Below are 27,740 nucleotides of genomic sequence, written 5' to 3'. Positions count from 1 at the left end.
TAAAGATTCTACGGCAGGGTCTGGCCATGGGGAGGTTTTGCGAAAACCCGGGTGTCCCGATAGGCTCTGAAAATCCCGTCCATCTGTCCAGACTCATGGTCTATGAGTCCAGACTGCTGGAGTGAATCCGAGCGCTGCCACGCGATTCTCCGTACATGCAGAGTACCTTACATCGAGATCGTACCCAACACCCACTCCTCGGCGCCTCGCCCACCTCGCAGTTTGCTCCTATATCACGTCGCTAAGGGTCATACTCTGGCAAAGTTTGTTCCTGTGGTTGTCGAACAGGAGCAAGAGGATATGGTCAGGAATACTCCACTACGCCCAGCAATGAACGTCGAAACCACTTCTCAGCTAGGTTTATGGTGGTGGGATACTTCAATGCCGTTCGATAGATCAGGATTGACGACCATGGAGAATCCGTCCGTTATGGTGGTTCGGCCAAATGGCGGGACACCTGGTGCTGCGACTGCGCTCGAGGAGTATGAAACCCGATACTTCGGGCGACCCATAGGCCACTCACTCTTCTTGATATTGGAAGATAACCCCGGAATCATCGGGGTAAGTATCTGAGGTGCTGTCAGTACTTTGTACACCGTAGAAGCAGCGCCACGTCGAGTCCTGCCCCCTCTAGGCAGCTCGTCGTCGAACTCTCGCGGTGGTAGCGTCACGCTCTGTTCAGTTCCCTGTTCCTAGCCATCATCTTGCGTCCATCCTGCAGCAGACACGCAATGTCGACTTCATGATCTGCCTGAGCAATGGCGACAATTGGTCCGAGCGCGAACAAGTCCACTGTCGCACGCCACTGGTTCTGCTCGACCACACCACGGAGTTCTTCTTCGCAGGTACTCTTTGTCGTAGTCCGTACTTAACTGGTCTGGATCCCAAGGTTCCTCGCTCTCTCGACTCGATGATTTAAACAGGTTGTCAACTGTGGAGAACAGCGGGGTCAAGGTTTTGGACATTCCTGGACGACCCCCGCCACTCACAGCGACCAAGCGGCCCAACCACCACCACTCCATGACAGCTGGTGCATTAGTCGCATTCCCACGGGCCTGAGTTGAGCTGGGGAGAGTACCGTTGAATCGCCTTGTCCCCTGCACCTGACCTGCGCCTGACTGCTGATACGATTAGCAATACCAAGGACCAATCACACCATCCGCACCGTACTCCAGACAGATATCTTACTTTGTGGCAACACCAGGGGCTGGGACGCAAAGAGGGGCAATGCCCATCCAGGGCCAATCCCGACCCTCTACAAACGAGCTGATCCTCCCAAAGCCTGAAAATCAGAGGCACAAGGCACGGCGCCACGCAAGACGGCTCTTGCCCCTCCTTCGGTTGGTCTGGACCTGGTTTCAAAGTGGCAGGGATGCCAGAGAGTTTGTCAGAAAACCCAACAAAGAAGGGTGGCCCTGGCCCCTCCTTATCGGCTCTCGATACGGAGTCACCTGCCCTGCTGGCTCCGGACTAACTCCGGGACAATGCCGTCTGCTTCTCCAAACGGGCGGTACCTGCTCTAGCTGCTAACTAGCACAGGTACATTCAACATCCCACCAGCATTTGAATGATGTCAGCCCGCCAATAACAGCCCTGCCACCATTTTCCCACCAGCGATGGTTTCGATGTCCCGTCTCTGCGGCAACAATCTCGCAACTCAGCCAACCCTGTCGACGCCGATCACAACACCTGAGTCGTACTCTTCAGTCTGCATACTCCAAGGAATTTCTCAAAGAAACAACCTCCCTGCTCCGTCTAGCGGTGTAAGCCTCCTCGTACCTCCCAACCAATAACATCCCAGTTCGGTAGAGTCTACGTATGCCCATGCACAACACATGCATATCATAAGCAATAAGAATAATCTTATTGCATACATAGTGCAGTCAACCTGCCTACTGACCACTGTCCAATACCCCAATATAATGCGTCTGGATTTACCCGTCGAGCCTGCTCAGTCCAGTAAATGGCAGATGAAAGAAACTACGAGAAGGTTCGCTAAAACAGCAGCCTGGAGGTAGGTGAGGGAGGTAAGGTTTAGGTTGTTGAAGCCGCTGCTTAATCTTATGTGTTAGTTTTCTCTTCGATGAGTAAATGTCATACGATAATCGTCATCATCTCTCTATTATTGCGAATAGGTTGCAAGAAAATTGAGGCTCAGGAGCCGGGGCGCGCGGGTACCTAGTGTGCCTGTGCCTGTAACTGTAACTGTGCCTGATATTATAGGCACCTACATGTCTATCCTGGGAGTAGGTGTATCTAGTAAGATGCGCTGCATAATCTCGTTGGTATGATATATATTAATATACAGGGTTAAGATCAGGAGAACGAACTCTAACCTAAATAATATATCGATAAACATTACGTATGTATAGACATGAACGACAAAGAAACCAGACCATATAACGATCTTTCAAAGCCCAGTCCTCATTCACTCGTCCGTATATTCTGCATAGATATATGTAATAGGATAATAAGATAAAATATCTAAGTTAAGCTACGCAAAATAAATACAGGCGGCACTCTAATAAGAACGGCTTTATCCACAGCCCAGAACTACCAGGTACCAATACTCGTCCGTCTTCCGCCCATTAAATAGTTTCAAGGTCTGAATATATGAGACCCTTTCAGGGACATCCTTTTGTCTCGTGGGTTCTTCGCTGGCAGCATCGAATGACGGCTCTCCGTTGCTATTCGATGGCTGCTTGGGCTCCTGCAAACCATCCTCACCCTGGGAATAGCCTAGCCTACCGCTCCAAAACCCCAACAACAGCACTAACCATAACCGCTGCCTCGCGCTCCCAATTCTGGTTCTGTCCTTGGTCCCGTTTCTCCATCCCCACCCCCAGGGCAGATTGCGGCAGCTGCGACCCGCGCAAGACACACTCACGGATCTCCCTCTTGAGCTTGTCGCGGTTCGAGCGGAGGGTTCGTGCTGAGACGCCGCCGCGGTGGATGATTTCTTGGATGCGTGGGGAAAGGGAAGAGGCGAGGGAGCGCCAGAAGTAAGATGGGAGGGAGGGGGTGTCGAGGGATGTGAGGAGGGGGGTGAGGAGGTTGGTTGGTTTAGAATCGGAGCTGGGTGGTGGTGGTGATGAGGATGAGGATAAGGATGTTTGTTCTTGCGGCTGGGGGAGGGATGGGTGGGAGGGGGCTTTGATTGTGCTGAGAATCGCTTCGAGGGCGTGGATGTCCTGGCAGCGGGCGGTGATTTCGGGGAGGGTCCGGTCAAGGCTTGGGAGCATGGTTAGCCCGCGGGAGAGGTTGTTGAGGGAAGCGACAGTGGTGGTCTGGATGTAGCCTTGGAGAGTGGAGAGGAGGAGTTCTGGATGGAAGTCTGCAGGTTGGGTGGTGGTTGTTTTCGACGGCAGAGGAGAGAGCAGGTATAGCACGTTAACGCCTGATATGAGACGGGCTCGTGCGTCGCGCGCTTGTTTGTAGCTTGACTGTGCGGCTGCGCCATTGCTGCTTGAGTTGCTAGTTGAGATGGAAAACCGATTGATGGCTTGCTGTGCTCTGGCCTTGACGAGGTTCTCCGCCGGAATCAGCAGTTCGCTCTTCAGAGTGCGAATGACCTTGACTCGGTCGAGACCGTGGCCTTCCTCGCCAACGCCCGTGTCAGAAAGCAGACGACGCAGGCTCACGATCGTTGATGCAGCGCGCTCAAGCGCACGGGTGTTGTCGTCTCGTCCAGGGCCCGGGGATGCTGTCCCGTCGCTTCCGCCTGCTCCAGGAAGCCCGCCACGACCAGTGACTTCCATCATCTGGCCGTCGAGCTGCCTACCAAGCGCAATGCATCGCGCAACGGCTCGTGCGAGGCGCACGGTGGCCAGAGAGTTCTCCGTAGCCAGCCTCGCCTCCTCAGCGGCCTCCCACTTGCGCAAAACCTCGCGCTCTAGTCGTTCATACCCCTGCGAGACAGAGGCAATCTGCTCGTCTGCTTCCTTGAGAATCTTGCTTGCAGCAGCGGTTTGGTCCCCCGTGTGCGTCAGCAAGGGGAGTGCTGATTTGGTGGTCAGCGTGTGGATATGCGTGTCGATCTCTTGGAGGTCGAACAATACCCGGGAAAGCGGGGTTGACAGATCCAGCGGTGTGTCTGTGGTATTGTTGGTGGCCACCACCAGCGAATTGGCAAATGAGGCTGGCGAGAAGTCCGGGTCCAGGAAGGCCTCATAGTCGATGTACGAGGGTTCAGCGGCCATGGCGCCTGGCTTGACTGCTCGAGCCTGAGTTCGCAAAGATGGCTGCAGTGGCTGTCGCTGTGGTATTGGCGATTCACTATCAAATTTGTGAGGAGTCCTAGCTGTCGTGTCGAAAGGATAACTCTACAGCTCGTGGTAGATGTATCTGTCGTCTTGAATGACCGCTTCAAGCACAGAACTCAATTCAGCACCTGGCAAATGCATGTGACAGATCCAATTGATGCAGAGCAGGGACCGTGACCATCATCTGCCGCTAGCTGTGCGCGATGTCGGATGAAGTGCTGTTGACTGGCCAGTGTCCACAGTTGTTGTGTTGGACGTTTTGATGCCGCCTGCAGGGGTCGGTTAGTGGCTTAGTCATCACATACTCACCTTCACTCGCCTATGTCGAGTACTGTGATCAGTCGCCGAGTTGGTTTGGTTTCTGTCTGGAATATAATATCTGTGAAGATATACACCGTATATTACTCTGTGTATGAGTCTCGCATATGGGTTCTCGCCCGCAAACCGTCTTCCAGCTGCGTTAGCATTCTGCAATATATATCCGTGGTAACGTGGTTGAGCCCCACCACCGTAAAATTGTGCAACCAGATCATCATGTTTGACAATTGAGTCTACATCTAAACAGCTGAAAAAGCCAAATAACCTTGCTGAAGAAGACCTGTGGCTTCCCATGACCTCGTAGCGCGGTCTCAGCCACATATAGCACTTCTAAATTACACTCCTCAACAACATCCGATGTGGTGTAATGGTTAACATCGCCGTCTCTCACACGGCAGCTCGGGGTTCGATTCCCCGCATCGGAAATGTACATGTCTGTCATCCTTTTTTTTCCTCTTTTGATTCCGATATCTCTGGATACGCGGAGCCAGAGTTGGTCGCTGTGCAGCGGGTTTGAGTTTTATGTCGCAACAGTGACGTCAATACTGTCAATACTTGCTAGCCCTACAATACATTCCGATACTATCCAATTTTTTATTTACTATTTAAGCCCTGGACGATGAATTACTGAAGAACCCGCCCGTTACTCTCCTCGACAGTAAAGTCAAACTCGGGCTGGAACTCTGTGTAGAAGTTGTGCTAGATTTATCAGTACTCTGCTGCAAGATGAGATAGATAAACGTACCGGATTCTGCGCCGCATCAGCAGTATACCGGGCGACATCATCTGGGATAATCTTCTTCGGGACTCCATTCGCAGCCGCCGCCTCGGCCATCAGCTGTGCGTGGCAGGCGTGGTCGAGACTGACGAACAGCCAGGCGGCTTCGTCAACCGTTTGGCCGACTGTCAGGAGGCTGTTCATTGTTAGCTCTAGCAAACCGGGCAGAGTGTGATATCTAGTCGGGGAAAGGGAAGACAAGACATACCCATGATTCTGAAGAATGCAGGCAATATTGTCCGGGCCCAGCGCTCTCGCAATATTGCGTCCCTCGTCCACTGCCAGAGCAACACCACCGTGATCCTCATAGACACTCAATTTGCCGAAGAAGTTGCATGAATCTATACGTAGCATTAGCAAACACATCACAACAAACACATACTACGTATAACGACGAAAAGCAAGTACACACCTTGGGTAATCATCTCAATCGGCTTCCCAAACGCACTCCACGTCTTCCCGTAAATACCATGCGTATGCGCCGCAGCCATCACATCCGGCCGCGCCCTATGGATCTCCGAATGGATCATGAACCCGGCCTCGTTGATAGGTAGCTGCGCTCCGCCCTCTGTCACGTATCCCTCCGGGTCAACGAGGACCAGATCAGAGGCTTTCATGGCTGAGAAGTGCTTCGCGAATGGGTTCATCCAGAAGTGATCCTTCAGGACGGGGTCTGTAGCGTATCAATACCATGCACTCCTGCCATGTTGGAGGAAAGATTGGATCGGGTCTTTAGGTGTGAGTAAATGCCATACCTCGAACAGAAATATGTCCCGAAATACCCTCATTGTGGCCTTCTCTCCCGAAGTATCGGAATGCTGCGGCCATGTGCTCTCTTATCCACTGGCGCTCGGCATAGGGGTCCGTAAAGGTCGGGACGCCTCGTAGCTTGAGCTTCCCGGCGCGGTCGCCGCGCGCAACGCCTTGGAAGACTTTATCTTCGGAGGCTGGAGGGATGTTTCTGGTTGTGCTGTGGGGGTTTGGGTCTGGGTTGGTTACAACCACCTGGGAGGGGTTGGTGGTTTCGGTGATGGTGGTGGACATTTTGGGCAGTTTACCAGCGTCACTCAGTATCTGGAGTCAAGTGAAACAGGGTGCAGTTAGATGGATGAGATATATAGAATGGTTGATTCGAGGAATTCTGCAGTCTATTTAACTTGGTTCGGGAGCTGTATCCGCGCACCCCACTCGGAGTTGGAGATGATGTACTCGTGGTGCGGGCTTGTTGTGAGAAGGCGCAATGTCATTTGAAGGCGTTATTGGGGTTGAGATTTCATTGGTTATTTCACGTCACTATATGTATGCACTTGCCACGAAGGATCTAGGATAAGAATGAATATAGTAAAGTAATCGAGACATCGGCATTATCACATGCATTGCACGTCCATTCAACCGAGTTGAGTTGTTCTATTCAGCTAAATGATGGACGCCCGAATTCAAAAACGCCATCTCTACAGATGCCCATGCCAGCTAGGGTATACACTAAGATAGATACAGTGAAAAAAAGACCCGAAGCAGCTCTGGAATCGCAACAACTGCCGGGGAAGAAAAAAGAAAGAAAGAAACATAGGAAATTAATAAAATGTATAACGAGACAAATGCATGCCAGCTGAGCAGAAACATGCTATACCGCGTTGTCTCCCTTCATATTCACCATCTCGTACGCATTGCTGCTGCTCGCCTGAGCCGATCCTCGATCCGAGTTCTGCCCAGTACCAATACCCCCGAAGCTGATCGGTTGAAGCTCTCTGCACCGACACGCCCAGATCCCCAGGGAAACCATAAACGCTGCGCTGGCACATTGCAGACCCCACCAGAGAAAATTAGATGGAATCGCGCGTGTATATAACGACGTCGTGATAAGATGCAAGAAATGAATCGTAAGAGCGAAATCGGGGATAAGCTTAGACCGCGAAACGAGGAGGAGAAGGAATATAACACTGCATCAACATTTGTTAGTGGGGTCTCCTGATTCATATGACCGACAAACGTCCGAGACACTCACCATAGAAAGCTGTTCAACATCCACACCAGCCCAAGCATCCAACCCAGCGTCGTATCTCCTCGTAATGTATTCCAGCCGAGTACTAGGTCCAGCGAGAACGCCGTGCCGTAGACCAGCGTTGTGAACAAGATCAGGGCCGTCGCGGTAACATAGTAGGCAAGCTGGAGGACCAGGATCTTGCGGACGATTTTCAGCGGTGGAAGGTCTGTCCGCGCCCCCGCTGGAGGAGGTCTTCGGCGCGGGGGCATGAACTATAAGTTATACCAGCAAGAGACTGGTGATTTGTTGTTTAGCGTCGTCCGCGGCGAAGCGTCCGGGGCACGTTTAGGTAGACAGGGTTCGGAGCGGTCGATAAGTTGGAAAATGTTTTTGTTTGGATTATATGGGGCGCAATCCCGAAATCATATCCTTTGCGTAAATGTGCCCGTCGGATAAATTTGCACATTCAACCGAGAAGCGTAAATGAGGTGGTGGAATGGAATTATGAAGGCTGTCGACGATGAGGCTATGGGGAAGTTTGACCATGTTGGCCTAGCCTAGCGCCACATGACCGGAACGGAAGTCATGCGGAGCGGAGCGACTCTCGGGAGCTCCAGACTTTGATACTGCTTGATAGCTCAAACAACTCCTTTCGAACCTGATTTCCACTCGTTATACATTTCTGTACGATAATTTAAACGCAATGGGTTGGTTTTCTTGGTCCTCCTCCGATTCCAGCAAGGCCTCCGACGGCGGTCGTATAGCCCCCGATCGAAACTCGCGACAAAAATGCTGGGAAGGCCGCGATCGCTTCTTTGCCTGCCTGGACAACAACGACATCATAGACTCTGTCAAGGGCGATACGGAAGCGCGGAAGAAGTGTGCGCAGGAGATTGCAGAGTTTGAATCGGCTTGCTCAACTGCTTGGGTATGGATGACCCTGTTGGCATTTCCGGGACGCTTTCTACGTCCCCGCGCTTGGAGGCGGAGGCTTCCCCAGTCTAGTTAGGAGCGCTGGCTGACTTTTTTTTTTCTTAAACAGGTCAAATATTTCAAGGAAAAGCGCGTGATGGAGTACAACCGGGATAAGACGATCGAGCGGATCAAGACGGAAGATGCGGCTACAGTTAACGATCTCAAATCGCAAGGATGGTCACAGAAGTGAGGGGATTTAGACTGGAGTGAAGATGAAGTTTTGAAAAACCAGAGACACTGGGTTACGAACCAAAGGCTCCTGTACTTGTACCTACTGTATTTACGCTTAATGACTCGAACCTCTCTACCCACATCACGAAAGTTGCATTAGTATTATTGCAGTTTAAAATTTGTTGCGACTAAGGGGGAAATTCGCCTTCAATGTAAATAGTGATGAAACTACTAGAAACACCTGGCAATGGACACTGAAGACACGGAATGACCAACGCCGATAGACATGGTGCCCTAAAACAAGAACAATCAAATCGAGAACTGTCTTTGCGCTAACTCCCCAAACCGACAAACGTGAACGACCGATTGATTGCCCTGAACAACACCGCGTAAAATGGTATCCCTTTGGGTCTCAATCGAGTAACGAACAATCAACGCCCTACTCCTGTAGTTGAAAGTCCGTAAATGTTGATAAAATACGGTGATGTTGCAAACAGCAAATGGATTCAAGAAAAATCGTGACTCATTGTTTCCATTTGCCCAGTTGACTCATTATATTCTGGACTTGATGGGGGTTCATGGGAGGCTGACCCTGCCCTTGGTTGCCCCCTAGGCCTTTAGCCAGGAGCGACAGGAGGTTTGGATCGGAAATCGCTGCGGTAGTTGGGGGCGGCAGCGGGAATTGCTGTTGCGGAAGAGGTTGCTGTTGCGGATTGACCGGAACGGATTGTCGAGTTGCGACGCTCAGAAGACTAGCCAGGTCTGGAGTTGGTTGGGGGTTGGTGGGTTGGAATGGTTGTTGCGCAGTTGGAACAACAGGGGAGCGTTGCGGCTGTAGGGCAGCCAACAGAGATTGTAAACCAGCCCCATCAAGATGCGAGATGGCGTTTGCGAAATTGGGTTGAGTTGGAAGAGAAGGCCCGACGGGATGTGGGAGAGGAGCGGTAGGGAGAGCTGGAACTCCAAATGGAGGTGAGGTGATTGGGACACCGGGGATATTCCGTTGCATCGACTGCGCCTGGAAGACAATGTCCGCTGCAACATTAGGTTCAAGATCCGGGTATTCTACAGCCGTGGCCGTTAGTGACAATTTACGCAAATAGTACGCGCCATGAACTCACCGTTAGACCGAATGTTATCAACACCCAAACTCTGGTCGAATACTTGCAACGGGATTTTCCTAGACAGTTGACTAGGTCGTGAAAGTCTGACCACGGCAAGAACGCCCTCCGAGGCCTGACGCTTGACAGCCGCGTCGAGAGGGATCCGGGGTCCCAACGTTAAAACAGCGACACGAAGTCCCCGATTCCGAAAGTTGGTCTCCACGTGGTATACGAAGTTCCTATGGACTTACATTAGCAAAACAACGTTTGTTGATGGCTGAAGAGGCTATATTTTACCGATCGAGCTCCTCTAAAACAAGGATTTGCACATCTGGAACTTCTCTGGGAGCACGCCTAGGGATAGGTAGGTCCGTATCGCTGTCATATGTCGCACGGCCTCGAGGGCTTGGACTGCGATATCGCCTATCTCTCCCATATGGCGAACGGGAGCGCCGCCTTTCACGCCGGTCAAACCGTTCTGGAGTCCGATCACGAGATCGGTATCCCTCTCGCGCACGATATGCACGAGGAGACGGCGACCGTGGCGGGCGATAATCATCCCGCCGGCGATGAGAGGGCTCATCTCGGAAGTCGCTGAACGGCAGCCTTGGTGGTTCGTGGGGCCGATCATAGCGATCACCAGCCGGCCTCGATGGCCGATTGGCTGGAGGAGCCGCTCGACTATAGTCGGGCGACCTTGAGCGGCGGGGAGGGGCAGGCCGTGAAGACTCTGCCGGCGCCGGCGCCGGTCTGGTATTCCGCTGCGGTTTGGAAATTTCAAGATCTGAAGAAATTAGTACGCTTGCGCCCCTAAATCTGAGACATTATAATACTTACGAACTTTACGCCCTCTCACGATAGCTCCCTGTTCGCTTTCAAGAGCTCGTTTACAAGAAGGCGCCTCCAGAAATTGTATGAAACCGTAGGCCTGTTTGATCGATATTTGGGCTAGTTTCCCATAGCTGTGGAATATGTGGAAGAGATCACGTTTTGTTACTCTTTCGGTGGGTAGATTGCCTATGATTGATACATGTTAGAATAGGCTTTTTTCCGAAAGGATTAAAGGAAAGCGGGATTACTGACCGACAAACAATCTCGACCCATATGGAAAGCGATCCCAGAGACCCTCAGTCACATATATTCTTTCATCATGCAGAAACGAATCATATTTCTTCTGGACTTCCGGGCCCCATGGAGCATCGTCGTTTGTGCGGAGTGGAGGTTGTTTATCAACGCGACCATTCTTCTGGGTTGTAGTCGCCGGAGCGTCTTGAGAGTCCGCTGGAGCGGTTGAAGATTGCTGGAAGCTAGCAACAGGGGGAGGAGGGAGGGAACCAGCTCCCGAGGATGTCCCTGGCGCACCAGCCGTTAATGAAGACAATCCGACGTTGGCCTGATAATTACTCGGCTGGGCCGCATAAGGGTTTGAGGTGTTGTTGGAGGTGTTATGGGCAGGAAGCTGATGATAGGAACGTATATCATCGCCGGGGTTGTAATTGGGATGGATGGAGGGCTTCTCCTGGGGTGGGGGGCGAGGAGGGAGCCCGAAGGAAGATTGAGGTGGTTCATCGGCAGCGGCTTGAGGAGAGGCAGAAGCGCTGTCCGCTGAGATGGTGGTTCCAGAAACCGCAGGGGCGGAGGGAGCTGATGAGGAAGGAAGGTTATCAAGGAGGTTCTGGAAATCGACACCGTTCCCAGCAGTATTATCTTCAAACCTTTCCTCCGCGTCTAATCGGTCCTGGGGCGCCGTCTGGCCCTGGAGGTTGGCGTTGGAGTTGTCTACCTCGTTCGCGAACGGGATGTTGCGAGCAGCTTGGGAAGAATATGGGAGGGCACCGGGGGCAGGGTGGGCTAGAAGGGAGCTAGGATCTGGTGCTGGCGTTGTTAGAGAAGAGTTTGATGGAGCTTGCCCGATACTCGAGGGCACTGTAGAGGTTTTGGTATAGGGAACGGGTTTGGGTGAAGGAGGCAACGGAGCAGTTGCGGTCGTAGCAGAGAGGGAAGTGGTATCCATGTCCATCAACATGTAATTGATTAAGAGAGGGCCAGATTGGAGGCTACCTTGTGTATGCGATTGATGCTGCGATGGTCGCTGTTCCTGACCACGCTGTACAGAGCTCGCCTCCCACCGCACGCCGCCCGGTTTTATATACGGGCCACTCGATTGTGTATTGTAGTTGTTTTCATGAATATGCTCGGCTTGTTCGTAAGTCGAGGTGTCGTTGAACACGGGGTCCATCTGATTTTGCAGCACCGGGATACTGGTGGGTTCCGCGACGTGTAGCGGGCGAGGGCTCTCGGGAGTCAAGGTCTTGCCGCGAAAGTGAAGAGCCTCATCGGGGGATTCTGGCGTCATGTAGACCAAGTTGGGAGAGTGGATTCATCTACAAACAAACAGGGATCCAAGGGCAGCCGCAGTCGAGGAGCAAAAGTCCAGGTTGTTGTTGATTTTGTGACGATGAGCGCAGACCTAGCTTAGGTGGGGCTATCGTGGAAAAAAACGAGGCGAACGGGTTAGAGTGCCGAAGGCGGCGGGTAGAGGAAGAGGAAAAGGGGAGAGAAGGGGAGGATGTCTATGTCGTGGGGGAGAGGATGAAGAGATAGAGCTGGTGATAAGGGTCAGGAGGAAGAGGTGTGTGGTGGCAGGGGGAGGAAAAGTGGTTCGAGTGCAGAAAGATCTATCGGAGAGGGCGGAAAAAAGTTGGATGCACAGACACTCGGGGCAGTCAGTCTGGGAACAGGAACCACCTGTGAAAAAAAAATAAAAAAACAATAATAGCAGCACCAGGGGAGGCTCTCGGTCCCGATACCGATCGCAATAGTAATTCGTAATTCTATCGGCGATGGTGAGCAGCCTGACTAGGGCGCCTGCACTGGGTCCTCAGCTATACTGGGACAATTATTAATGGCAACTCGGGATAGAGAGCTGTGGCTGATGAGCGACTAGGGAGACTGGCGCGAGCAGGGGATCTAAAGGCAGATATGGGCCCAGCTAATGAGCTTAGGGGAAAGCCGTGGAAGGCGGGCGGAAGCTCATGCTGAGTGCGACTGAGAGAGACTCTGAGGAACAGGAGAGAAGGTTCTGAGACCGAAACACCGTGAAGGAGAGGGAAGCAGAGTTTGCTTGCGCAGAAGGTGAGGTGATCGGTGGGTCCATTGAGTCCGTTTTATCTTTGGCTGCAGAGTCGCCGAGTCTGGACCCTCCCGCTGAGTCTTTTAAGCCTTTGACGGCTTCGCTGCCGTCCATGTGACCTGCTCCGGCTCTATCAGATCTCCTGGGCGTGGGCTTGGGCCTTGCGCTTACTGCCCTCTCGCGAGCCCGGCGTCTCGGACAAGGATAACAGGGCGAGGGTCCTATGATCCTCGTTGTTCCAGTGCAGTCCGGTGCCATGCTTCGCCCTTTCTTCCCCTCTCCTTTCTTCCGGTATAGTGCCGCATTTCGGAGATCGTTCACGACGCGGCGGGCGGACCTTCCAGACGACGACTTGACTGCAGCTAGAGAATGGCTCTCCAAGTTCAACTCCACATCGGTCCCTCGTCACATCGGGGAGATCTCGTTTAGCCGTTCTGGTGGTCCTGGCGGCCAGAACGTAAACAAGTCTGTTCCCCCGCTCGATACAATGATAGGACAAGACTCGATTCTGACACGTAGTGATTGCGTGTAGGGTGAATTCCAAGGCGACACTGAAAGTACCTCTTGACTCCTTGTTGCCTCTGGTGCCGCACATCATACATTCTCCACTTCGGTCTTCCCGGTATTACGCTGCCAGGACACATAGTCTTGTCATACAATCGGAAGAATCCCGAAAGCAGCCGGCTAACGTGGATGCGTGCTACGAGAAGCTCCACCAACTCCTGATGACCACTGCAAAGGATATAGTTCCTGGTGAGACCTCCCCTGAGCAAAGGGAGCGTGTCAAGAAATTGTACGACTATTATTACTGCTGCGATAGAAGTACCTGCTAACACTTGGCAGGGAAAAGGCTGGGAAGGAGGCTAGAATTAAGGCTAAGAAAATGCACAGCAGCAAAAAGAGTAGTCGACGAGGGAGTCGTGACGACTGAAAGATTGCTTTTCCTACTAAATCTATATAAACAAATAGATGCTGCATATATTCATGGCAATAAACGACGACCCAACAACGCCCCAAAAGACTGGAATCCCGGCCTATGCTTCCTGAAGAACCAGCTCCGCTTTGTGAATCGTGGCAGCAATGACCGTTTGGATAGCGGGATCCAAGTCTTTCGTTTTCTCGATTGGATGCAACCAGCTGACTACCTCCTTTGCGACCCGGGGCTTCTCGCGGTGTTCTTGCAGTCGCGAGAGTACCGTTCCCAATGCGCCGGGGAACTGGGCGGAGGTGGGTTGAATTCCGGCCGTGGGGAGTTTGATGTAGCATATCAGTGTATGCGGACTGGCAGGCTTGGACTCTTGCATTACGTCGAGAATGTGTGACAAGACCTTCTGCAGACAGGGTATATCCTCGAACTCGAAGACCACGTCGAAGAACTCGTGGCCGAATCGATCATCATAATCAAACGCTTTGATGGCCGAGTCGAAGATAGCCATTGGGATTGCACCACTGAGCGCCGGCGTTGAGTTGAGGGTTTGCAGCGCTGCTTCATTGACGGTATCATCCGATGCACTGGGGTTGATATCCTCCTCTGTAATCTTTGGCATCATAATCATGTCGGCATCAAGGTCATCCGCAGATTCCTGCTGCTTGGGAGCCTCGATTTTTTCGTCCAGTCCGAGTATCCGTTGTCGCGCGACTAGCTTGGTAATGTAGATGAGCTCCAGTTTGGCATACTGGATCCAAAGTTTCCTGGAGCTCTTGCAGAACCTTAACCCCCGTTGCATATAAGTCCTGGCCTGAGACATATCGGCATGGTCCTGCATAGAATATTGCGCAGCGTAAATCCACAAATCCGCGTTCGTCGGATGCATTCGCAACGCATCCATTAAGATCGTACTGAGCTTCTTGTACGCTTTTTGTTGTCGAGCGTATTCGATGTATTGAATCCATAACCCGATATCGCCGTGGAATTTGCGAGTGGCCCTATCGAGGACGAAGAAAATCCGGCGCTGTCCACTGAATCCCGTTGACTTGATACCCAGCCGCTTTATCCTCTTGCGTCGTAGACTGTCCAGGTTCATCTCATACTCGGCATAGCGTACGAAGTCGGCTGGCTGCGTACCGCGCGCATTGATTTTATGCTCAAAGTCAGATCGCTTCTTGATAATCGAGGTGATTTCATCCTGTATGGAATTTGCGTGTAAGTCCCTGAGCGTTATCGGAATAAACCAGGCCTTGCGAAGCTCACCTTGGTGAAGATCTTTTTCTTCTCGTACTCTTTGAGTTCTGGTACGGACTTTTCGAGGAAGAACCGCGCCTTATCAGTAGTGGCAGACATGGCTGATTTTGGGGCAGCGGATTGCTGCTAGACACTGGGAGGGCCGAACTTGGAGAGCGTTATCGCAAGAGCAACAGAATAGTAGCGGACAAGAAAAAGTCGCTGCGATCCCGCACTTTTTTCTTGGGAGCCTGAAATACGAGGCTGAAAGTTCCTGGCCGCTTGCCCAATCCGCACTAGCGCCCAGTGATCATATGCGTCCGCCGGTTGCCGAACTTCAATTCGATGGATCGTTCCATACTAAGGTTCAATTCTAATGCCTCGCTGGCCTCAGGGGTTCTTTTTTTCGTTGCCCTTTGCTGTCCACATTTCCCCTTGACTCTCCTTTTCTTTCTTTTAATTTGTTTTTAATTCTTGACTCTCTCTAATCTCTTTTTTGAGACTTTACTTTGGCTCCCCCCTTTAGAGAGCTTTGAGTCTGACGCGGCGCGACAATGGCGCCGAGGTTCAAAGATGGGGACGCTGTCGCGACTGTGAGTGCCATTCAATTCCCGGGTTTTGAAGGCTGCTTGCTGAGACATTGATAGGTGAACGGAAAATGGGTCTCTTGGGCTCATACCGCCGTCGCGTACACTGCCTTTTTCAGCGCCCTCATTGTTGGTGTGTGTCTGCATTATAAAAAGATCGTGCAAAACGAGCACTACGGTTATCCGGACGAATGGTTTCCCTCGGTCTCAGCAACCATTGGCGATCGGTATCCGGAGCGTTCGTTCTTCCAAGTCTTCATCGCCATCACGTCCGGCCCGCGATTCGCCCTCGTCTTCCTCTGGTATCTCGTGACTGCCCGCCCCAACTCGACGCTTCCCAAGTTTGTTGCCGGTGTTGGACTGTTTCGGACTTTTACCTGCGGTGGATGGACATATGTTACATCGACGGATGACCATGATTGGCACGATATCTTTATGATCTCGTATTTGGTTGCGACTCTGCCATGGACTATTGGTTGTTTGGCCCTGAGCCCAAACAACCGTCGGGCTGTTAAGTACAGAAAGATTCTTGCCAGTCTCTTCTTCGGCACCCTTGTTCCGTTAATCTACTACTTTATTCAGCACAAGGTGCACAAGGTTCCTGGAGGTAGGCAAATTCTTCTGTCTTTTTTGCTTGCTTGTGCTAACATATGACTTCACGTTAGCCTACACAAGATACGCGTTCTTTGAATGGTCACTCATTTTGTTCGATGTCGGGTTCGACGCTGTTACCGCGTTGGACTTTGAGGCTTTCGAGATTGTGATTAGGGATATCAAGGGAATCAGTCGAGGGTATGTACCGTGGCTTCCAAAGTAATGCCCAGCCAGAAAAATGTACAGTTGCCAAAACTCGGTCGTTGGTATTTGAAAGACATGATCTAAGATGAAATTATTTCAGGCAGTTGAAAACTACTGCGGATTCCGTTCTTGAGAAAGAGTGTGTATAACCCCACCCTTTGGGGATTTTAACGGTGAAATTGACTCGTAGACAGGAAGGGAAAGCCCGTCGGAAATACCTTCGGCCAGGGATTCTTCTGGAGCGAGGTCTTTGATGCCGCTGCGGATGCGTATAATGGGGTACATACTAGATCACTTTCTTCTTTAAACTGCGGTCTACTGACAAAACGCAGTTTGTCTACTGGACCAACTGGACGTCCCTACCTGTTCTTGTCTGGTATTTCCCACTCTGGTACATGGGCCTCTCCGGATACGAAGTCGTTATCCTCTCCTATATATCGCCGGTACTTCTCGCCATTCCTGCCTTTAGGTCCCTTGCTGTCAAGAACCCCCGTGTCTTCCACTTCTTGTCGCTATCTGGATTCTATGCCTACATGGTGCAGGATCCCGCAAACAGGCTATTCATCACTACCTTTTCTGTTTCATGCAGTTGTATCACATTTGTTGCTACCTTGTACGCGGACAGGGGCCAAAGCTCAAGGCTAGAATCTCGTGTTTTCGCTTGGGGCATCGGATTGATATTGTCGAGTATTGCCAAGTTTGCCGGCAAGACCAATAACCCTGTTTGGCCCATCATGCACGCCGACAATGGCGGATGGAACAAGCTTGGACTGCTTCTTGCTATCTTGGCTGGTGTCCGCGCGTTTAGAGCCCCTACCAGCAACGGTGGGGATTACTTCCCCTCTTCCGGCAAGAAGGGATCTTCTGTCCTTGCTGGACTGGGAGTAGGCGGTTTGATCTTTGCAATGCATTTCCTCTTGTCCGATTCAAGCACAATGATTGCCTGGGTCTGGGACGGCTACCCCGTCCGTGGCCCTATTCCTGTGCCCCATGGTGCGCTCACGATTTTTGTGATGGGTGCTGGTCTCGTGTTTGGTCTATTCTACCCCAATGTTGCTGGAAGCTGGACTGCGTTTGGAATTGGGTCTGTCGGTGCGGCTTTCCTCACGGAAACTCACCACTGGAGCGGATTCTACGGCGCTCTCACGATCGCCTTCTACCTTTTGGCTGTCTCACCTGCTCTGATCTCTTCTGCTGTTCGCCATTCTCCTGCTCCGACATTCGGTCTTGCTTTCTTCATCTATGTCTTCTTACTCCTCTTCCACGTCTGGGTTGTTGCTTACGCCTTCGTTCCTGGCGGTCCGCTCGTCAGGGAGCACACTGACTGGATCATGATTGTCACTATGTTGTTCATTGGTGCAGGTGTTTTCTCTGCGTCCGTGTCGAGATCAGGTAGCCCCAAGAGCAGCACGGCCATCAGCCCGAACGGGAAGAGAGTCCGGTCATACTATTTCTACGTGCTCGTCGCGTTGCAACTGCTGTCTGTTGCGATTGCATACCTCCGTTTCCCCACTAACGATTACGCGCCCTACCACAAGGAAGATAAGGCTGTGACTGCCGGTATTTGGACCGTGCACTTCGGTCTTGACAACGATATGTGGGCTTCCGAGCGACGCATGCGTGATGTTATCCAGGAACTCGAACTTGATGTTCTTGGCCTCCTTGAATCGGACAACCAGCGCATCATTATGGGTAACCGTGATCTTACTCAGTTCATCGCCGAAGACCTGGGCATGTATGCAGACTTCGGACCGGGCCCTAACAAGCACACCTGGGGCTCTGCTCTGCTTTCCAAGTTCCCCATTGTCAACTCTACCCACCATCTTCTTCCTTCACCTGTTGGTGAACTGGCTCCTGCCATTCACGCCACCTTGGATATGTACGGCGAGATGGTCGATGTTGTGGTCTTCCACTCGGGACAGGAGGAAGACCCCGAGGACCGTCGTCTGCAATCGGAGTATCTGTCAAACCTGATGGGATCTTCTCCCCGCCCGCTGATCTTGCTGAGCTACCTCGTCACCAAGCCACTCGAGGGCAACTACAACACCTACGTTAGTGAACTGAGCGGCATGAAGGACATCGACCGAACGGATTGGGACCGTTGGTGTGAGTACATCCTGTACAAGAACATCAAGAGAACCGGCTACGCCCGAGTCAGCCGTGACTCCATCACCGACACGGAGATTCAGGTACGTTTCTTATCTTATACCGTTGGATTTCCAACAAAATTTCCATTTGCTAATTTGTGTTCTAGGTCGGTAAATTTGTTGTAGGACAACCAGAGCCTGAAAATGAAATGATGATTCCGGAGGAAATGGTTCCTCAGGGTCTCAGATTCCCTGCGTTGTTCCGTGGTAAGGGTGTCCGCGGTCACCGCTACCACGTCTTCAACGAGCCGAGATATTGGCAATAACCGATCCACCTAACCGGGTTTCGATATCATAAAGTACTCGGTTTATGGTGTCCTAGGTGATCATCATCTTGCTATTAGGATGCGCCATATAGCCCAGTATTAGCAGTAAGGTGCTGCTAGCTTCGAGTTTTAATAACCACAACTGTGTATAGTGAATCGACTTGAAAAGTCTATGTTTCTTTCATTCTTTCCATGTTTATAACTATCAAGCACTTCATCTGCGACAGTATTAGCTCCAGATTTCTTAACCTCTAATAAACGGAAGGTGCCCGGTTGTGCTTTCCTTTCAAGTACTGGTATCTGGTCGCTCTTTCCGTATCTATCTGCAGTCTATAAACAGAAAGAGCCAGCAATACCGCTTTGCATGGTATGAATTGGCGGTGGTAGGTAGGTAGCATCGCTTGATTGCCAACTCATGTGACGCTCGCTGGTTACCACTTATCTCTCTACCCATACTATCTTCAACTCTCTATCACCCTTACAATATGACTTTGATCACCACCATGAGCCCGGTTCAATATCCTTACCAAAGCCAATTTCGTATGGTTCGAATTTGGTTTGTTCATTTTTCATGCTTTTTGGAAGGGAGGGAGCTACCTGATGATCCGTGGGTTTTTATTCAGGCTTCTGCCTGTATTCCAGTTTCATCCGCGCTCCAGGCCCCTTCAGTTGACTGATCCACGACACGGCAAATAGAGGGTCGAGGGAAAGGAACGTGGTCGAACGTGGTACACAAAAAGAACCAAAAGGTGTTGAGGAATCTATGCTGTCCCAGCAGAGACTCGGCACCTCTGTCCCAGTGAGTAACGCTGGAGCCTGGACAAGCTGCATAAGGCTATTGTTGCTCGAAGAATGAAGCGTATACTAAGAGATTCAAGAGAAGGCTCGCTTAGAAGGTAGGTATGTTACACTGGTGGATATCAGCCTTATCGACCAATAAATGCCGGCGTGAAAGATATGCGGTTGGACACAATCTGCAATGATAACCCCTGCTGCAGGAACCGAACATCATACTGACGGAATAATAATTGACGAAACGAATAAATTGCCATGATTGATGTTGATCAACACTCCTGGCCCAGGTCGTACGCACCCCAAACCCCGAGGAATGCGCCCATAGCTTCATCCCGTTGATCACTATGGGATGGGCCACATTCCCCCATGGGCACTATGATTAAAGGCCAAAGTTTCTTTCACTCTGTTCTGGCGGATATCAACGGATGTTGTCTGTCCTACGAAATTGAGACACCATCCGCATATTCCAGTAAAGTGCTGACACTTCGTCATATACTATTTTGAACTGGAATCTGTTCCTCTTATTTGCTGGAAGTGGGATCCGCATCTATACATCTCTGTTGAAGTAGGCCATTTTGGTTGCTTGGTCGGAGTATTGGCCAAGTGCTTCAATTCTGGTGGGTATCTGATACCTCGTGGATCCCATGAACTTGTTGCAAATACTGATTCTGGAAAGTGGCCTTGTCTCGGAATAAAGAAACTATTCTTGGAGGCGAAAGAAATCGTCATAGGTCCACGGTGTGTTCCGTCAGACCAAAGAAGGTATGAATAAAGAACCAGTCACCGACCCTTTGCTCACGCAACTTTCAGACTCATAAAGATTGCTTTGTCTTCAAAACATCTACAACGACGGGTTATCACCTTTTACTAAACCATCCAGTCCTCTAGCCAAAAGAAAGTTGCATAGACTGAAACAAGTCTGTCTCCAGCAGTAAGTTATTGAGGACCTGAAATCTTTAATCCATTTCTGATATTCCTCAAGCTACCTTGCGCCTACAGAGCGTTAACTTCTGTGTACCAACCTCGTACTTTGCTAGTTCCAATCTTCCTTCAATACGTCTCAAGGTAAGTCCCATATTTACATCATAAGGACCTCGTCGACAGCGACTAACATAGGACAGCTCCTCGTTCATGAGAAGTGTGTGAAGATGCCAGTTGTGGCTAAAAAGCAGACCCCTAAAAAGACAGTTAGAAAGCGAGTTCAGAGAAAAAAGTCGCTTAAGGAAAAGGCCCCGGATGGCGATATTCTTCCTAGAGTGAAGGTTGGAGGCAAACTCCCCCCACGCCTCAAGCACCCTGTGATGGTCGACTCTCCAGTCAAAGCAAGAAATAATATCAAGCCAGAGGAGATGTGGCCGGAGAGGCGCTGCCAGAGCCCAGTTCAACTTCTCCCGATGGAGGCACCAGTTTTTGTCAAAGGCACAGAGCTAGGGTTGCCAGAACTGAGCAAGGAAACCAAACCCGAACTATCGCCTCGAGTTGGGGATCTGTCATCCCACCGTCTTCCTAAGATATACCTCGGTGATTCCTCGCCTACACCGCGCTGGCTGATTCGACGGGCTAATCCAGAGGCTGAGCAACATGCATCGCCCAGGTCTTCTGTATCAAGCTCCTCCCGGCATTCACAATTAGGGCAACTGCGCTGGGAATTTGACCCCGGACTACCCGCTACGCATGGGCAGGATGAGAGCCGGCTACGCGATTATGCATACCAGTATCTTCTGAATTCGCTTTGTGATCCCATCGTTCGGGACGAGATGAGGGAAATGATTTGGAATAGCTTTTATGCGCCAACAGTTGCCCATGTTGAAGATCCGTTACCAATCCCTCCACCTCCGCCACATTTCAAAGATCAGAGATCCTTAGATTATGTGACTCTTCGGCCACCAATATCAGCTTCCAACCCCGACGATTACCATTTCATGTATCCCAGTTATGAGCGCCCATACCTTGCCGCCAGGGCCTATCAAAGCAATTACACACCCGGCATAAGCCACAGTTCGCGTGGTTCCAGTGGCAGCTATATCAGTACTAGATCGAGTATCGGCGAGAGCACTCGCACCAGCTCAAGCGTCAGTACCAACCCCAAAGACTACATCCCAGAATACCACGACGTGCTTAACGACGACAATACCCACCATTTCGGACCAAGTGAGTATAAGTGGATTTGGATTGTCCTCACAGTTCTCATTCTAGCCATGTTCCTATGTCTCTTTCTCTATGCATTTGGGATCCTGCAATGATGTAATTAATAATATGACACTGGGAACCACCATCACTACCTCATCTTTCGTCATTCAAATAGACTGAGTCTGATTCGGCCTTTGGCCTCCTCAGCTTCCCCAGAATATGAAAGAGTGGGGACTTGCAGTCATTTACACATTCCTCAGGACGCCCTTGCATACCGCATTCCTTTGCCTGTCACAAAACTTGATTGCACACTGCTAATGACAAAATTCTCCTCATAGGTTTCTCGCCAAAGGCCAGCACCCCATTCCCCGGGGAGATGTCTGTACTCCTACGACCACCTAGAAGAGGAAAAGGTACCCCCGCCGTTCTCATCCGTGTGAAGCACTAGACAATATCGAGAACTAACAATGGTCCTTTGCCTTGACTTTCTAGGACGACCCAAAAAGAAACGTAGTTCTACCGTTTATGTCGATATACCGACGTTAGATGAGGTTTATAGCGCCGGCGTTTTTGCACCAGGGGCACGGGGGAGGAAGAGAGAGGCTTGGCGAAGGAGTGTGTCGATTCCCTCTCCTGAAGCATTCTCGGGAGACGAGGATATACGACTTCCTCGGCTTTCAAGAAAGGCAAAGAAGGACGCTGCCGCGAGGATTATGAAGATAAGGGAGAGGAATTATGTATAATAGTGGTATTTTGTCTTGGTATAGTACTGTAGTGGCTTTTTAGTACACTTGCAGTTTGTTACCTATCGTATTGAGGGTTGGGCGGCTATTTTTCATGTCATTGGATTTTATAAATGAATAAAAGAGTATTCTAGTATTATCTATACCAAAGTATTGGTGAGCTCCTAAAACCTCCAGACTTTATGGCATTCCGTAATGGAAATATCCACACCCGGTTCATATCTCTCTACGGTATTCCTCCGAGTATAACGACAACAGCATCCTCAGCTACCTTCATACGCACAATGAGGTCAGAGATAAGACCCATACTCAAGCCCTGTCTCCAGAAACTCCGGAATTGCATGCGCGATAATTCGTACAGCGGAGACTCGGAACCCCGACATCGCAGGTTACCACGCGCAAACACCTGGCTTCACCTCTCGGCATACGAAATTTCACCCCACGGCTTCTCCAAAATGGAGACACTCGGGATCCCGCGGGGAAGCCAGGGTTCAATCACAGTGCCCTGATTCTAGTCTGGAGCCCCTCACTGGGCTCGTGGACACTCGTCGGAGAATTGTCGGCGATACCCCATCCATTGTACGGGCGATCTCACTATAAGGTGGAGTTGATACTAGAGAAGGTTTCTTGCTTGTAGGCTCGGCAGTAGTTGGGAGGGGTACTTATGGCAGGAAATTCTTTCGTAGAGGGCTGGTCGTACTGTGAGAATTGATTGATTGTTGCTGGCTGCGAAGTCAATTGCATAACAACCAAAATGCGCACCGGCAGATTCCTTCACAGCGCCCTTTCAACAATGTCTCTAGCAGGACAAGCCCTAGCCCTAGCATATTCTGAGCCATACCGGCCCCAGTACCATTTCACGCCGGCGCGGGGATGGATCAATGATCCCAATGGGCTTGTGTATGCCGATGGCACGTACCACATGTTCTATCAGTATAACCCTGGTGGAACGGGTCACGGCAATATTTCCTGGGGCCATGCTACGAGTGAGGACCTGACGCATTGGGATGAGCAGCCTGTTGCGCTTCTTGCGAGGGGGTTCCCGGGGAATGTCTCCGAGATGTTTTTCTCGGGGAGTGCGGTTGTTGATGTGCGGAACACGAGTGGGTTTGGGGTTGGAGGTGAAAGTCCGATGATTGCTATGTATACGTCCTATGTAAGTCATGTTTTCTTATCAGTGAGGAGTTTGTCGTTGCCGTGGATATAACGTGCTGATGGTTGAACAGTATCCGGTTAGTCAAACACTACCAAGTGGAAAGCGTGTTCGTACAGACCAGCAAAGCCAGTCGATCGCCTATAGTCTCGACCAGGGTGAAACGTGGACGACCTATGACGAAGCAAACCCGGTGCTTCTTGAACCCCCAGCGTCATATAGAGATCAGTATAAGAATTTCCGCGATCCGAACATCTTCTGGCATGAAGAGACAGGAAAATGGGTTCTTGTCACTGCTCTTTCGGAACTGCACAAGCTCCTCATATACACATCCGACAATCTCAAGGACTGGTCATTCGCAAGCGAGTTTGGTCCATACAATGCCATCGGTGGCGTTTGGGAATGTCCTAGCTTCTTCCCCCTACCAGTCGATGGCGACGAGTCGAACGTGAAATGGGTTGCCATTATCGGTCTCAACCCCGGCGGACCCCCCGGTACAGTGGGTTCAGGAAACCAGTATATACTTGGACAGTTCAACGGCACGGCATTTATCCCTGACAAGGAAAGTATTCATACCGTTGGAACGGCGAACTGGTTCGATTATGGCCCGGACTTTTACGCTGCGCTCGTGTACAACGGTCAGCCCGAGTATCAGCGCACGGTCATCGCCTGGATGAACAACTGGCAGTACTCTGACAAAATTCCGACAAGTAGCTGGCGCGGCGCAATGGCTATACCCCGAAGAATTGCACTTAAAACAGTCAATGGCAATGTTACCCTTGCACAAGAACCAGAGGAGGATTGGGACGCCATCACTAGCGAAGCGCATACCTCTCATTTTGAGTCCCTCCCAGAAGGAACCCACAGCCTTGGGCCCCTCGGAAAGGCACTAGAGGTCAACTTGACCTTCTCGGATCGCAACACTAATCCTTCATCGTCAAGGTCGCCCTCTGATTTCGGGATCTCCCTTCGCGCAACCCAAAACTCCACCCAGCAGACACGAATTGGATACGACTTTGCCACGGAGCAGGTCTTCGTTGACCGGAGGAGATCAGGGAATTCATCTTTCGACGAGACATTTGCGAGCATCTACCACGCTCCGCTTTCGCCGGCGGAGGATGGCACAGTGGCGCTCCGTATCTTTGTTGACTGGTCCAGTGTTGAGGTTTTTGGTGGACAGGGTGAGACAACTGTGACAGCACAGATATTCCCAGATGAGAAAGCTACATATGCCAGGCTTTTTTCAACCGGTGGTAGTACAGATGATGTGCAGTTGAGCGTGAGAGAGGTTGAGTCTGTCTGGTAGAAAATATATAGTTGTGATTGAGCAATCAGATTGGAGAAAGATTTGGATCAACGATATTATGTATATGCAAATAAATATTTAAATAGATAAAAATATTGAATTTTCTTCAAGAATTCAAAATCTCTTCAGATTTGTTTTGCCGACTGGAAGTTGTGAAGTGTTTGAGGGAGATACACTGAAATCAACACCTCAAAATTCAGGCATAGAGTTTGCACACTTTGCAACGTCAGAGCATTGTTAGCTGAAGCTGCCACTGCTTCTTACCCTCTTCATTTCCATCCAACACCAAGGTCTATAAGACAATTCCAGTTTTATATATTAATATTAAGCTGTGCGACACTTTTTAAAACCATTAACCCAGTGCTAGCTGAAACCCCACCGGACAACATGCTTTCATGCCAATAACTACGAACCGCCACGGCTTTTGGAGACCAAGCAGACTAAGTACTCAGCCCATTGGTGAAGCATCACCTGGGTATCGAGTTTACTCGAGAGTCAAAGTCCCGAATTATCAGCTTAGTCCTGCATGCTGTGGCTAGAGGAGCACGAAGCCCCTATTGAGCTGAGATACCTTGAGTATCGTCTCACTTGTTCATCATGTTTGCGCCTCTTGGATTATTCAAGGATATCCCATGTCCGCAGGGTGAAGAATGCTCTGTCTTCGCTTGTATCTTCTCTCATCGCGATCCCAGACCTTCTTCAACCCTAGCTACACGAAGCCAGCCGTCAGAACAGAAAGAGGCCGAACCGGCGCGCAAGAGGATCAAGTTAGATTCTCGCCCTGAGCAGAAAGACTCATCAAAAGACGGTTTACCGAGTGCTCCTGGTAGCGGGAGGAGCACACCCGTCAAGAATCCCGAATCTCGAGCTCAAAGAACTGAGATTGCTCGACCAACCCCACGACAGCCTGCCATTTCGAAGACGACGGCACCTATCAGGCGCGAGGCATCTACTGCCGGAAATCCGGGGTCCAGTCTGCCAGCTAGACAGGCCCCAAAGGAGTCGCTGAACCCGCGCATGCTCCCAAAGGCGCCTGCAACTTATAATGCACGCTCTGCTATCTTGAAGAAGTTGCATGATACTTTGAAGTCCTTGAATGACAAGCTTGCGAAAGACAAAGAGCTCGAGGACAAGTGCCTGATTTTAACACCTGACGAGCTTATAACGATGGCCCTGGATGAGGAAGAAAAGGCAGCAAAAGACAACCCGACTGTGTACTCGAATGTCGTTAAGCTTCGGATTGTGAAATTGTCTAAACTGAGCAAAGAGGATTGGGCGAAAGAGCTCAAAGAATACCTCAATAAGAAATACTACAAGATCCAGCCCTCACAGGCCCCGAAAGAGCCGGAGCCTCTCACGACCGGCCTGAGCGTTGAGGAGGAAATCGCAATTGCAAGTAAATTAATAACACCGCTGCAAGGACTGGAAAATTACGGTTATGTGACTAGAGCACCTACGGCGGAGGAAATCGAAGTTGCAAGGAAAGGCGCCGTCGAATCAAAGGGTTGGGAGAAGTGTGAACGATGTAGCGGCCGTTTCCAGGTATTTCCTGGTCGCCGCGAAGATGGTTCACTAACCACTGGAGGAACATGCACCCACCATCCCGGCAAGGCTCTCTATCCCCCGAAGAAGAAGACGGATCATGTAACTGGGGCCCGGGAGGCGTACTTCACCTGTTGTAACGAGACATTAGGGCAGTCCTCGGGATGCACCAAAGGCGAGACTCATGTTTTCAAGGTCTCAGAAACGAAGCGACTCGCATCGATTCTTCAATTTGAAACCACACCCGAAAACCAAGACAAGACGCCTAAAAGCCCGATATGCTTCGACTGCGAAATGGGCTATACGACTCTCGGGCTGGAGCTCATCCGAATGACAGCAGTCAGTTGGCCCGAGGGCAAGAAGATTCTAGACGTCCTCGTCCGACCACTAGGCGAAGTCTTAGACTTGAACTCTCGGTTCTCTGGCGTCTTTCCGGAGCATTACAACAAGGCTCTTCCATATAGCGCTCAAGCTGCTACATCATTAGAAACACCAACCGAAGATGCACCATTACAGGTAGTCGACTCACCCGCCACAGCGCGCGCACTACTCTTCACCTTCTTGCACCCAACCACACCCTTAATTGGCCACGCAATAGACAACGACCTAAACGCCTGCCGAATCATTCACCCTACGGTCATCGACACAGCCATCCTTTACCCACATCCAGCCGGCGGGCTTCCTTACCGGATGAGTCTGAGAACCTTGGCAAAGAAGCATTTAGACCGGGATATCCAGACCGGCGGGAATCGCGGGCACGATTCGAAGGAGGATGCAATTGCTACGGGGGATCTGGTTAGGGTTAAGGCGGCGGAGGCGTGGAAGACCTTGAAGGCGAGGGGGTGGGTAATGACGGATGGGGAACTTGTGGCGCCTCCAGGGCAAGAGGACATTTCTATATTTCCACAGTTGAGGCTTGGGAGTGGAGCTGGGGTGAAGAGGTCCAGTGAAGCGGCGAATTCATAGACCGACCAGAATTTGGTGTTGTGGATTACGATACAATATGCATATACATTCACAAGTCATCTACGCTCAGATCAAGGTGGTTGTTTGGGTGGGTGTAGATTGGCTCCATTATTCATCTCTACCATTCATAACGTCATGAGTAGCCGAAGTAAGATATTCATACCGACAGGCGAAGTGTAACACCGGGTATAAGAGAGCAAGAAGACAAAACGGCCACCCTTTCAGGCTCGCCGCTGACCTTCACTCAAAAATGTTTCCAACACCGTCGATACCAGATAGAGCACAAAAATCCATACCCAGTTCGGAACTGGATATACCGTCCGGACTTCTATCTTTTTTTTTTTTTTGCTGTTAGGTGGAAATGAATCCACCCCGTCCCCAGCTCACTCCATCAACCCCTAGAAGAAGAGAGAGTAGAAGAA

General features: G+C 50.8%; 12 protein-coding genes and 1 non-coding gene across 13 annotated transcripts; 8 read left to right on the top strand and 5 right to left on the bottom strand.

The window, feature by feature from the left end:
* Positions 1-102: 102 nt before the first annotated feature.
* APUU_30816A (uncharacterized protein) lies at positions 103-573 on the top strand (the record flags this gene model as incomplete). Its single annotated transcript, XM_041701951.1, has 1 exon — positions 103-573. The coding sequence occupies one exon, from the start codon at positions 103-105 to the stop codon at positions 571-573; it is 471 nt and encodes a 156-aa protein (XP_041554785.1).
* Positions 574-2,744: 2,171 nt separating this feature from the next.
* On the bottom strand, positions 2,745-4,199 carry RRP6_1 (Golgi transport complex subunit COG5; the record flags this gene model as incomplete). Its single annotated transcript, XM_041701950.1, has 1 exon — positions 2,745-4,199. One exon carries the CDS (start codon positions 4,197-4,199, stop codon positions 2,745-2,747), a length of 1,455 nt encoding a protein of 484 aa, XP_041554784.1.
* A 734-nt stretch (positions 4,200-4,933) lies between these two features.
* APUU_t30012A lies at positions 4,934-5,005 on the top strand. Its single transcript has one exon. It is a non-coding gene; the product is annotated as a tRNA-Glu (tRNA).
* Positions 5,006-5,204: 199 nt separating this feature from the next.
* On the bottom strand, positions 5,205-6,402 carry APUU_30814S (class II aldolase/adducin domain protein; the record flags this gene model as incomplete). Its single annotated transcript, XM_041701949.1, has 5 exons — positions 5,205-5,279; positions 5,326-5,494; positions 5,567-5,699; positions 5,771-6,031; positions 6,114-6,402. The coding sequence occupies 5 exons, from the start codon at positions 6,400-6,402 to the stop codon at positions 5,205-5,207; spliced, it is 927 nt and encodes a 308-aa protein (XP_041554783.1).
* Positions 6,403-6,982: 580 nt separating this feature from the next.
* On the bottom strand, positions 6,983-7,611 carry APUU_30813S (protein SYS1; the record flags this gene model as incomplete). The annotated part of the gene is made up of 2 exons (XM_041701948.1): positions 6,983-7,298; positions 7,364-7,611. The coding sequence occupies 2 exons, from the start codon at positions 7,609-7,611 to the stop codon at positions 6,983-6,985; spliced, it is 564 nt and encodes a 187-aa protein (XP_041554782.1).
* A 434-nt stretch (positions 7,612-8,045) lies between these two features.
* APUU_30812A (cytochrome c oxidase subunit 6B family protein) lies at positions 8,046-8,507 on the top strand (the record flags this gene model as incomplete). The annotated part of the gene is made up of 2 exons (XM_041701947.1): positions 8,046-8,270; positions 8,385-8,507. 2 exons carry the CDS (start codon positions 8,046-8,048, stop codon positions 8,505-8,507), a joined length of 348 nt encoding a protein of 115 aa, XP_041554781.1.
* Positions 8,508-9,011: 504 nt separating this feature from the next.
* APUU_30811S (putative RNA-binding protein (Nab3)) lies at positions 9,012-11,947 on the bottom strand (the record flags this gene model as incomplete). The annotated part of the gene is made up of 6 exons (XM_041701946.1): positions 9,012-9,553; positions 9,610-9,830; positions 9,889-10,375; positions 10,429-10,608; positions 10,675-11,460; positions 11,653-11,947. 6 exons carry the CDS (start codon positions 11,945-11,947, stop codon positions 9,012-9,014), a joined length of 2,511 nt encoding a protein of 836 aa, XP_041554780.1.
* A 1,000-nt stretch (positions 11,948-12,947) lies between these two features.
* On the top strand, positions 12,948-13,655 carry APUU_30810A (peptidyl-tRNA hydrolase domain protein; the record flags this gene model as incomplete). Its single annotated transcript, XM_041701945.1, has 3 exons — positions 12,948-13,189; positions 13,257-13,517; positions 13,568-13,655. 3 exons carry the CDS (start codon positions 12,948-12,950, stop codon positions 13,653-13,655), a joined length of 591 nt encoding a protein of 196 aa, XP_041554779.1.
* Positions 13,656-13,758: 103 nt separating this feature from the next.
* Positions 13,759-15,005, bottom strand: UTP6 (snoRNA-binding rRNA-processing protein UTP6; the record flags this gene model as incomplete). Its single annotated transcript, XM_041701944.1, has 2 exons — positions 13,759-14,850; positions 14,916-15,005. The coding sequence occupies 2 exons, from the start codon at positions 15,003-15,005 to the stop codon at positions 13,759-13,761; spliced, it is 1,182 nt and encodes a 393-aa protein (XP_041554778.1).
* Positions 15,006-15,439: 434 nt separating this feature from the next.
* Positions 15,440-18,683, top strand: APUU_30808A (putative integral plasma membrane protein; the record flags this gene model as incomplete). Its single annotated transcript, XM_041701943.1, has 7 exons — positions 15,440-15,478; positions 15,533-16,079; positions 16,138-16,264; positions 16,371-16,409; positions 16,465-16,549; positions 16,603-18,459; positions 18,525-18,683. The coding sequence occupies 7 exons, from the start codon at positions 15,440-15,442 to the stop codon at positions 18,681-18,683; spliced, it is 2,853 nt and encodes a 950-aa protein (XP_041554777.1).
* A 1,943-nt stretch (positions 18,684-20,626) lies between these two features.
* On the top strand, positions 20,627-21,721 carry APUU_30807A (uncharacterized protein; the record flags this gene model as incomplete). Its single annotated transcript, XM_041701942.1, has 1 exon — positions 20,627-21,721. One exon carries the CDS (start codon positions 20,627-20,629, stop codon positions 21,719-21,721), a length of 1,095 nt encoding a protein of 364 aa, XP_041554776.1.
* Positions 21,722-23,105: 1,384 nt separating this feature from the next.
* Positions 23,106-24,810, top strand: APUU_30806A (glycoside hydrolase family 32 protein; the record flags this gene model as incomplete). Its single annotated transcript, XM_041701940.1, has 2 exons — positions 23,106-23,507; positions 23,578-24,810. 2 exons carry the CDS (start codon positions 23,106-23,108, stop codon positions 24,808-24,810), a joined length of 1,635 nt encoding a protein of 544 aa, XP_041554775.1.
* Positions 24,811-25,407: 597 nt separating this feature from the next.
* Positions 25,408-27,318, top strand: rex3 (putative RNA exonuclease Rex3; the record flags this gene model as incomplete). Its single annotated transcript, XM_041701939.1, has 1 exon — positions 25,408-27,318. One exon carries the CDS (start codon positions 25,408-25,410, stop codon positions 27,316-27,318), a length of 1,911 nt encoding a protein of 636 aa, XP_041554774.1.
* Positions 27,319-27,740: the final 422 nt, after the last annotated feature.

Source organism: Aspergillus puulaauensis, chromosome 3 (genome assembly GCF_016861865.1).
Source record: "Aspergillus puulaauensis MK2 DNA, chromosome 3, nearly complete sequence".
Classification (NCBI taxonomy): Eukaryota; Fungi; Ascomycota; class Eurotiomycetes; order Eurotiales; family Aspergillaceae; genus Aspergillus; species Aspergillus puulaauensis.
This window is presented reverse-complemented; position numbering and strand designations above follow the sequence as displayed.